At 36.3% G+C, this 11655-nt stretch overlaps 1 protein-coding gene across 6 annotated transcripts in view; it reads right to left on the minus strand.

Annotated features, from left to right (window-relative positions):
• The window catches only part of LOC106883526 (DENN domain-containing protein 5B), a 189698-nt gene that overhangs the window by 34558 nt on the left and 143485 nt on the right, over positions 1-11655 (minus strand). For 3 of the 6 annotated variants that reach the window (XM_052966692.1, XM_052966690.1, XM_052966688.1), the window contains one exon: positions 2245-2370. The exons of 2 other annotated variants lie outside the window; for them this stretch is intronic. In XM_052966692.1, the coding sequence (XP_052822652.1) occupies positions 2245-2370 (126 nt within the window). Of the gene's footprint in view, positions 1-2244; positions 2371-9512; positions 9579-11655 lie in introns of all 6 variants that reach the window. One more of the 6 variants, XM_052966693.1, reaches the window with a different exon arrangement.

Raw genomic sequence — 11655 nt, forward strand, 5'->3', positions numbered from 1 at the left:
AAAACATTGGAATAATTAAACTAATAAGTGCAAGCAATGTTATTTGCTTAGACCAGTGGTTCTCAACGAGAGTCCATACGGCCCCTGAGGATCCTTATAAGATTTTTGGGTGTCCATGCAACAGAATAGCAAATTGGGGATCCACAAATAGTATTTTAAGGGCCCCTGAAGAAATTTTGCTTTATATTGCTATGTATTGCAAGAAACAGGTGGGTTTGCTTTCTCTGATGTTTTTTCTATAAAACTAGTTTTGAAACATTGAATGGCTATGGGGGGGGGGCACCAGAATAAAATAGTAATCAAAGGAGTCCATAGATAAAAAATGGTTGAGAACCCCTGGTTTAGACTAAAAATAGCTATAATCTCCTATTATAAAAAGAATTGAGTATGTTTAGTTGAAATCTGTAAACAAATAAAGAATATTAAACAAAAATATCACCCGATATTTCAGAAAATAATCTGGAAGAGATATAAACATTATACAGATCCTGGTGTTTCTTTTCAAACTTCTTAAGCATAAGGCCATGCCCATACCCTCTTTTGTCATGGAATATTGTCTCCCAACAACCTTCTGCTTTGTCTTTTCTTTATCCTTCTACAGTCAACATCTCCTGAGTGAAATCATAGTTGTGGCCAGTTCTGGTGACACGTGAGAAGCACCCGTACCAATGACATGTGAGAGGCACCCGCACCAGTGACACGTGAGAGGCACCCATGTCAGTGACACATGAGACACCCATGCTGATGACACATTAGAGGCACCCATGCCAGTGACACATAAAAGGTACCTGTGCCAGTGACTCATAGAAGGTACTCATACCAGAGACATGTAAAAGGTACCCGTGCTGGTGATGTCAAAGACAGCCAGTACACTGTGGAGTGGTTGGTGTTAGGAAGGCTATCCAGCCATAGAAACCAAGTCAAAACAGGCTGGAGCCTGGTGCAGCTCTCTAGCTCCAGTCAAGCAGTTTTGCCCTTGCCAGAATGGAAAAGGAATGTTAAATGAGGATGGTGAACTATATCAATAATAGTAAAAGGAATATCAAATTGGTTATACTTATTTCAACTCCAGATAGTTTAAAAGACAACCTAAGGAATAAAAACAAAACCACCCCAAATAAATGTTAAAAGGGATACAAAATCTGTTGTTGTTGTCTAAAATTATATTTTTATGGAGCAGTGAAACAGAAATATTTTCCTCATCCTTAATCTGTTATTCTGTTACATTTAATCAGCAAACTTCAAGAACACGATATCAAATGAACTGGCTGAATATTTAATTAATTTCACAGATCTGTGAGTGATGCCAACTTAAGATATTTCCTCATATCTCTACAGTATATTTCTGTAGTGATTTATCATTACCCATTGTTGTTAACTTAAAAGGAATTTGATAGAATCTTTGTTGGGATTATCTACAGCTGTGGATATTGATTAAAAGATAAATGAAAAAACAAAAAAGCACTGATAAAATTGCTTTGCAAAATATACATTTTAAGTAAAAACCAAAAAAAACATGAGATAAATAAAATAAATGAAATTCAAATTAACAAAGTGCATGCTTAATAACAACAGCAATAACAACAACAATCATAATTTTATAACCTATATTTTATGAGGAAAAGCCCAAGAAATGTAAAATGAAAAAGAAACAAATATACATAAGTAAAAGAAATAAAAAAAGAAATGAAAGCATAGCAATGAGACAGAGTGATATAAGCAAAGATGGGAGAGAGTGAAGTGCAGGAGAAAGGGAATCTAGATGGAGGGATGTAGTAAAAGGCAATGGTGAAGTAGGAAGGAGAGGTATGTTGGAATTAGTAGGAGAGAGAGAGAGAGATCTGTTGGACAAATGCAAAGGTATTGATTTTGGTAATTGGGGGGGGGGGCTGGCAATGAGGATAAAGGAGCAATAGATAAAATAAGGAAATTGAAAAAAATAATTAACAAGTAATAAATAATAGTTGATAACAAAAAAACAAAACAAAACAAAACACAGCTGGCAATGTAAATGGTTATATGTATCACCATGACAACTAGCAGGCAAGCTTAAGTTAGGCAGCAAACATGCAGAAATTTTGGTGTTGATGGATTAAGTTGAAAGCAACTCAGAACAGAAAAACAGCCAGATGTGGCGCCTCTGTTGAAGAGCAAAGGTTAAAAAAAAAGGAGAAAATGGTGATATCTGAAGAGACATTTATGTATGTTATATATCAGATGTATAAGACACAACGGAACACTTACTTCCGGCATGAAAGTCAGCAACAGGTGGTGTCAGATAGTTCATAAGGTTGGTGGAATTTTGAAGCAGACCCGGTACCAATGTTACCATTTGAGTAGCTGCCACCTGTAGGCTGCCAGCAGTGGCCGCTAATGTCCGAAGAAGTGAATATTATACAAATTAATATTTGAAAAACAGGTCGGCTTGGAGGAGGAGGAGGAGGAGGAGGAGGCGAAGAAGGAGTAAGGGCTGTGGAAAATGCTGGCTTTTAGCATTTATATTGCATTGTTGGAGTGATGGGTGAAGTGTTTTATTGCTAACTGGAATTATTCTATTTTGTTTATTCAGTCAACAAAAGGTTGCAAATGGAAGAGCCGCACGTTTAAAGAAGACTATTTCTTGAAAAAGGCCTCACTACATACAATGGCATGAGATGAATCAGACAGAGAGTACACTAAGACTCAAGCTGTTTCAAGATTTCAAAGAGATCCTAAATGCTGTAATAATGACAAGTGATGTAAACAGCAGCAGAAAGTAACTTTGATGCAGTTATTCAAAGTAGATCATAACAGAGGAACATTCTTCTGTTGCATCAGGAACTATTTCGAAAGGATTCTGATTCTAAGAACCCTGCAAACTAAGAATACAAAATTGGAGGCTTCTTAATTTTGGCATATAGAACTTGTAACAGTCTATATTTGAAATGCAGTAACTATGCTATATATTATGTGTGTGTGTATGTATACACACACACACACACACACACATGAAGGGGTGCTGAAAAGTTCCTGGCTTTGGGTAACAGAAAATACAGGAGGATCAGTTAATTATGATTTTATTCAATATATTCCCTTCTCAGATTCACACACTTATTGCAGCAGTCCTTCAGCTTTTCTGTAAAAGAACTCAGGTCTTTTGTGATACCCTTAAATCCAGGAACTTTTCACCAACCACTCATATATATCTACCCTAAATATAATTGGATAATTCCTGCACAAATTACCATTTCAACATGCTATCAATATCAAATTTTTCCTGTCTATGGAATAGTTGTACTTTAGTTTATTCCTTTTGATACCAACCCACCTTGAGACTGTGCTCTGGATATAAACTTCATGTTTTTAAATTGATCTAAATTTAAAAAAACAACCTTCCATCAAAATGTTTTAGGTTTGAGGCCCTAGTTCAATAACAACAAAATTATTTGACAGAAGTCTTCGTTATTTTCAGAATTAATTGAAACAGAGACAGAACAGGGTAACAAAAGGGTTAAGGAATATGAATAGCTTTTCTATATCCTGACCACCTTTTCACAATAAGCAATGCAAATATATTCATGGAAGCTATTGCAACAAATCTGTTTATTGGACAGACGAGGAGCCACCTACTCAGCAGCATCAACAGCATCAGCAGCATCTAAACAACTGCAGTGATAGAAAACTATCATTATTATTAAGGTAGTGAGCTGACAGAAGTGTTGAGAAAATGCTTAGTAGCATTTCTTCCATTTTTACGTTCTGAATTCAAATTTTGCAACGGTCAATTTTTGCCTTTCATTCTTGATTAAATAATTACCAGTTACAAACTGGGGTTGATGTAACTGACTTAATCCCTTCCCCCAAATTCGAGGCCTTGTGCTTCCAGTAGAAAGGATTATTATAAAATATGTTTCCTTCCATGACTCCAACTCTGGAGTTAAAACAAGCTAAAGAAGAGAGCAAAAAGAAATAAACTGATGAGATTTAATTCTAAAATAAATTGCTAATCTTGTAAATTAATACAATTGTTGGGAGTTGGGAGAATTGTACACCCATTTCCTGAGTCTAATCTATTTGGGTTCGTTTCTCTTTCACTAAATCATTACCGTTTTTATAAGTGCTTTGCATTCCTATTATTATCTCCTTTCCTTTTTTTCAAAACTGCCAGGGATTCCCATTGATTTTTATATTGTCCTCCCTCCCACTAACACTTGTTACTGCCCCTCCAACTCCTTTATTCTTCACTGTCAGAATTTCTCACTCCTTACTCCCACCACCACTAGTATAAACAACCCATCTCCCCACCCACCCCTCCATGAGAGTTTCTGTCCCAAACATTAGATTTCTCTTTTCCACAATGGCATAATAAAATGCAATTCTACTCAATGAGTTTCCTGCTCTATTATAATTATTATTATTATTATCATTATTCGACAACACAGGTCACTAGTTTCTTCAGATTCCACTGTTACACAATATTAAATTATTTTCAAAGTCAAACAAAAGTTTCAGATAATCATAAAAAAATTAAAAACATTAGTTAGTAATTTCCATCACACACATTTTTTTTTAATTCCACAAAAGTAAAAAAAAAACAACTAAAAGCAAAGAAATAACAAAAGAAAAAAAAAACAAAAGTATTTAAAAAGTAACATTTTCTTTCACACCATGTCAATATTTTTTGTCAGTTGAGATATATCAAACAACACAAATACAAAATATATAATTATCATTCATTCATTTTTCAAAATAGCTAAATCTTTCGTTCTTTGGTTGATGTATTCTGAAAACTCGGAGGGATTATTTCCAGTTGACAATCAGAGAATCTAGAAGACCCCTTCTGCCATTAAGAAACAGTTTAGACCAGTATTTCTTGACCTTCTTTGCCATACCTCATTTTGATAATCTAAAAGAAAAACAAATCTAAGCCCAACTACAAACAAAACCATCGAATGAATGAATGAATATATGCATGCATGCACGCATGTATGTATTGAACCGTTTGCTTCATCATAAGATCAACAAGCTTGCTGAACCTGAATGACTGCAAGATCATGCACTGTATACTATACAAGCCAGTCTGATTACTGCCAGCACTATTCAAGCTGCATCATCTCTGATGACCTCTCCCTAGGCCCTGAGATCAGCAGGCGAATTGAACGAGCATCCTCCATATTTTCCAGCCTCACAAAGAGAGTCTGGGAAATAAAAAAACTAGCTGCAAACATCAAGATTGCTGTCCATAAGGCATGCATCCTCGACACGCTATTTTATGGCAGCGAGTCATGGAGCCTCCACTCCAAACAGGAGTGGTGTCTCAATGGCTTTCAGCTTTCTAATCTGAAATGCCTCTTGGATATCAAGTGCACTGAGTCACCAGCACTGACGCCCTTAACCATGCCAAGATACCCAGCAAATTCATCCTGCTCCAACAGTGCCATCTGCACTGGCTTGGTCATGTACATTGTATGCCAAAGGAGAGGATCCCAAAAGATCTCCTGTATGGGGAATTGGCCACTGACACAAGAATGACCTCATCTTCATTTCAAGGATGTGAAGATAAGAGAGATGTGACGGTCACAAATGATCACCCTCGCTGGAGACAAATACTGCAAAAGGGGATGAAGGGAAGGGAAGAGAAACTGGAATCTGCCACCACGGAAAAGCACACCGGAAGTAAAGAAAAGCCAGTCGCTCTGGAAGAGAGCTTCTTCAAATGCAGTTGCTGTATGCATGACTGCCACTCCCATGTGGGCCTCTACAGTCACAGACACTGTAAATTCTCCAAGTGCAGATTCATCTCTCGGGACCGATGGATGCCTACTACTATCCTGCATGAAACTTGATGTAGCTCACATATAACTTCTCTACTCCTTAAATCACACACACACACACACACACACAATATACTGTTCCATGAAGGTAAGATCAACAATAGTTTCATTGCCTGAAACTATCAGTTGCTGATAAAAATACTGTTTTTATTAATCTCTGTTGGTAACAAAGAGCCTCTCGCTCAGAGTGAAAGGCAGATTGTATGATACCCATGTGCGAACAGCCATGCTACACGGCAGTGAAACATGAACTGTGACCGCCAAGGACATGCGTAGGCTTGTAAGAAATGAAGTTAGTATGTTTTGCTGGATGTGCAATGTCAGTGTGCATGTATGAGAGAGTGTAAGCGTCTTGAGAGAAAAGTTGGGTATGAGAGGCATTAGATGCGGTGTGCAAGAGAGACAACTGTGCTGGTATGGTTATGTGATGCGCATAGAGGGGGACAACTGTGTAAAGTAGAGGGAAACTATGGAAGGGGATCTACCTCAGGAATTCCTCGGAATATGTTGAGTATATAAAAAAAATGACAGAGCTAGAAAATGGAATACACAAGAAACTATTGCTCACAATGATCGTTTCGACCTATCCTGCATTGACCCCTCGTGGGTGGGGTACTGTACAAATGGTTGTGGTGCATCCCTCGGTGCAGAAGCATCTCATCCAGTGATCTAATAAAGGGTGTCTTATTAAACTCTGTTTTACTCGGTTTTAATACAGCATGTTAATACAGTTACAGACGGACTACGCAGTAACATATAATTATGGACTGTTCTTAGCAACCAATATATATGTGAATGGACCAGTTGATTAGCACACATGCTACGTGCATGAAATTATTGCTGTAATTATATTGCTTTATGTCATGTTTCATTGTTTGGTGAAGTAGAAGAGGTTAGGATATTTATTACAATTGAAAATAATAAAGATACTCAGCATGGCATTATAATGCCAGTCCAATGCTTGACCAACAAGATTTGTTGGTAGCAAATTCAATATTTCTCAGTAAAGTTTTGTTATCTTTCATTAAAAAAAAAAAAAGAAAAAGTTTTAAAAAACTCATAACTTCCTTTTCAATTCGTATTTGAAATCTACATTCTCAAGCCATAATGTTAAGCCAAAATCACTGAATCATGAAAAAGACAGCAACATTTTGCAAAGTTTACAGCTTTGATGCTTGAAGTAACCAAGTTAAGTTTAATTCAAGAGTTAGAGACTCTCAGTCTGTTTCTTGGTTTTGTCAAATCTGTGGGGAAAAGAAAATAAGGACACCATTTTGTAAGGATCCTTTTAATATTACTAAACTACAGCAGTTATCTTAAGCGTTTTTCCCTTGCATTCAATTTTTTTTTTAATGTTAAATATTTTTTGTCATACCTTTTAAAGCTACTGGGACAACAGGATGCATTAAATATAACCTAGCTTGACAAGACATGTCCCATGGAATACACCATTGGAACTTGTCTATGTTTCACTAAACTTGGATATAGACATGGATGTGTACGTACACATAAATGTGTATGTGTGTAAACATACACATCTATGAATATATGTATATAGTTGATTTTACACGTGTATGTGTGTTGTGTGCCTTTCTACATAAGCAAACATACATAGAAGCATAAGCAGAAGAGTGAAAGGAAACACAGAGGTATATAATGGGGGCAGGCAAGCGTGTGCGTATATATGTATACATGAGTGTATGTTGTGATATATATATATATATATATATATGGGAATATATATAAATATGTAGAAGTGGGCAAATGTGTGTGCGTATGTGTATAAGAATATGTTGTGATATGTGTATGCATGTACCACAGCCACTAAAAGATTTACGATCAACAAAAGCTGCTGCCCTTGTCAGCTGGAACCTCCAGTACCTTGGGTCGCAGCATGATACAAGAATGGCAGGTCATTAATCAAAGAGTTAAATGACATCTACTTAACTGCACATATGAGAGAGAGAGCATGTGTATACACAGGACTGCAAGTGTGGGTACAGAAGTAACTACATGTGGGTATTGACTCACATAATGTTTTATTTTATTGTATGTTTTCTTCTTATTTTTCTAAATTACTCCCTGTCTTTGTTTATAATTTTGCAACAGAATCCCCCCCACTGCCATTCCTACCCAACAGCTTAAACCTACGGTCACTAACAACATGTTGCATTAAAACCAAGTGAAACAGAGTTTATTTAACAAGATACCCCTTACAACATCTTCTGCACTAATGGATGCAACACAACTAATTGAACAATAGCTCATCCATGAGATATCAATGCAGGATCAGTCGAAATGGTCATTGTGAACAATGAAATTTCTGGTATATTCCATTTTCCATCGCTATCATTTGTTTTATATATACAGATCATCATTGTTAAATGTCTGCCTTCCATACTGGCACTGGTTGGACAGTTTGACAGAAGTTGGCCAGGTAGAGCACTACACCAGACTACTGTGGCTAGATGTCATGCCTAACACCAACCACTCTGCAGAGTGGACTTTGTGCTTTTTATGTTGCACCAGCACAGGCAGGGTCACCAAGCTTCATATACATATATAAAGCAAAGAAGTAACAAGGATGTCCAGGTGTCAGTGCATTACGGCCGTTTCAGGCAGCTCCATTTAATCGAACAATGCAACCATCAATTTGAAATGCACTGCTGCTTTCTTTGGATGCATTACACCATACAGGTTTTCAACATACAGGATGCTCCATTATAATTTTTTTAGCAAATATTTCATCAGAACCAGTGAATAATATTATAGCAGAATTCTGCTACAATAATAGCAACAAGCATGTAATTCTTTTATTCTCTAGTTCTGATGAAATATTTGCTAAACAATTATAATGGAGTATCCTGTATGTAGAAAACCTGTTTGGTCTTTGATTAAATGGAACAACCTGAAATGGTCAGAATGCACAAATACCTGGACATCCATGTTACTTATTTGCTTTTTATTCACCTTCTTTGTGTGGATAATACCGGACTGACTTGGTGCCTCATCTTAGGTACCTAATTCAACTGAATCTTAATTATTTCTCATATATGGTGTGTGTGTGTGAAGCTTTTTTGCAACTTCTACTCATTTGTTAATTAACTTTCTGAAGTAACCAATGCCTCACCAAAATAGTGTCATTACCCCACTCGTTGAGAAACACTGGTGAAGAAGAACAAAGAATTCTGTTCAAGATACATTATGCTCCTATACTGATTCATAATCTTTATCCCTACATGATGAATTAAATATATTTGATGTAAAATCAAAGACTTAAAAAGCATCAACTCTGATAGTTCCAATGGATAGTGATTCTTTAATTTTCCAAATTCCAAATTCTGGTGTTGAACCATCCAATATAAAATCCACCCAATAAAAGAACTTCTCAGAACCTTAAAAAAAATAAAGTTATACTTTACCACACCTTGATAAACATATTCAGAGGAAGACGCACATATATACACAGAATCATTAACAAAGAATCATTTCAAATAAAGAAAACAACTTTTGGTTAGAATTATATATCAGAAATCTAACAAAGCATCAAAGAATATTGGTTATATTTGAATTATTGAATTAGAACAAAATGCTGCCATGCACAAATGGCAGATAGCCCCACTTGTTTTAAAACATGCTCCTTAATCAGATGAGTAATTTCACTGCAATAAGCATGCACATCTCGTTTGCATTACTTACTGCAGAGAGGGAAATAGGTATCCATTAATGCTTTCAGCTCGTTGAAACCATGACTACTTCTCTTTCCTTCAATATCACAAGAACACCATTAAAGGGTCAACTCCATAGAAAGACAAAACAAACAACATAGCCAATTCACTCAATCATCATCATCATTCTAATGTCCACTTTTCCATGCTTGAATGTGTTGGATGGAGTTTATTCAGGTAGAGTTTCTATGGCTGCATGCCCTTCCTGTCACCAACCCTCACCTGTTTCCAAGCAAAGTAATATTTCCCCACGGCCAGACATGTCTATGCACAAGATTAGAAATGAAGGACACTGCTTGTATAACAGTGACAATCATTTACCACTAACACCACACCCACAAGGCTTCTTTCAATTTCTGTTTACCAGATTCAATTACAAGGTTTTGGTCAGCCCAGGGCTAATGTAGAAGACATTTGCCTAAAATGCCACACACTGGGCCAGAACCTGTAATCATGTTATTGGGAAGCTAACTTCTCAAGCATAGTGGTCCAGAAACATGAAATACTAAACTAAATACCATTGTACTGACTTAATGTTTAACCATTACTACTACTACTACTACTACTATTTCTGTGTTTTGTCAATGTTGATATCTGACCTAAAATAGCTCATGAATCCACATTTTACCAGACAGGGTACTTACATTGTTATAAAAACAACTACTTATCTCTATCGGCTCCAACATGGAAAAGGGATCGGTGTAACAGTGCCGTACCAGTCTTGGAAAACTAATAGTCAAAACTATTGACTTCAATTACTAAAACTGGACCAGTAGCTACACTGCTATTGTTCCTCTCTGCTAGAACACTTTTAACAATTATAAACAGTTATGCAGAAAGAGCAGTAAATAAATAAAGACATATATATATATGAAACCCAGATCAGTAACAATGTAGAATGTATGACAGCTGAGACTAAATATGTCAGTGAACAACCCTCAATTGTGAATTAGATAAAAAAAAGATTTTCTTTCTTTTTAATCAGATGAATCAGTTAAAAAACAAAAGTGTTAGACAAGTAAAAGTTTAAAAACTGGAAACATCTAACATAAATTCAGACACATATTTAGGTATTCTTGGGTGACCGTAAACAATTATGTTTAAACAATTCCTGACAGAGAAATAAGTTTAGGAAAATTCAAGCACTCTGGATAAGCAGGTCTATGAAGGAACAATGTGACAATTTTGAGACGAATGTCAGTCTTTGATTCACACAGTGTCTATGATTATTCCATCTTAATTTGGAATTATAGAAGTTAGCTTTGTTAATGACCCTCATATTGAAGTTAGCTTTACTGACAACCATTCAAGTGACCCTTACTTTCCCAATATTGTTTCAATTAAAACCACTTTTTGCTGATAAAACAAAAGCTTTCATATGAATGCACCTGTCAGTAGTGAAGGCCTGTGGCCTAGAGATTACGGTCTTGCGCCCACAGTCATAATGTCATGGGTTCAAATCCTGAACCAGCAGGTAATTATGTCCTTGAGCAAGACACTTCATTTCCAGTTGCTCCAACCAACTCAGCTGAAAATAAGTACAAGCCAGGTGCTGGTGGTGCATCCCCACCCCTGCCTCTCTTCCTGAATGTGCTGCTGTGTAAAAGGTGAGATGGATTCAGAGAGGATCTATTTCTACTCATAATCACATGAAAACCTAAAACAAACCATACTTGCTTAGGAGTGACAGCTGTGTTCCATTTTAAATAGTTTTAACACACACACACACACACACTGCTTGATACTTGGCAAGATAATTATTATTTTTTTAATCTTTATAAGTTTTACAATCATAAATATTTCCAAATCTCCAATGAATTGTCTGCAAAATATAAGGAAATGCAATGAAAATGATTGGGTGTGAAACCTGTGTAGAGTTTCCTGAACATGAATAAAGATGGTAAAGCTGTAAGACAGGGAGTAGAGAAGGAGAAGAGCATTTCTTGGTTAGTTTCAAATGATTCCCAGAATCCAATTCTCTGATCCAAGCTTCGTATCAAAATAATGTTGCCAACAAAAATCATAAACATTATATCATTCCAATTTCCATGGTTTTAAGTGATTCCAATACATACATGTATGCGTGTGTGTGTGTGTGTGTGTGTGTGTGTGTG

Source organism: Octopus bimaculoides, chromosome 3, assembly GCF_001194135.2.
Source record: "Octopus bimaculoides isolate UCB-OBI-ISO-001 chromosome 3, ASM119413v2, whole genome shotgun sequence".
Taxonomy (NCBI): domain Eukaryota; kingdom Metazoa; phylum Mollusca; class Cephalopoda; order Octopoda; family Octopodidae; genus Octopus; species Octopus bimaculoides.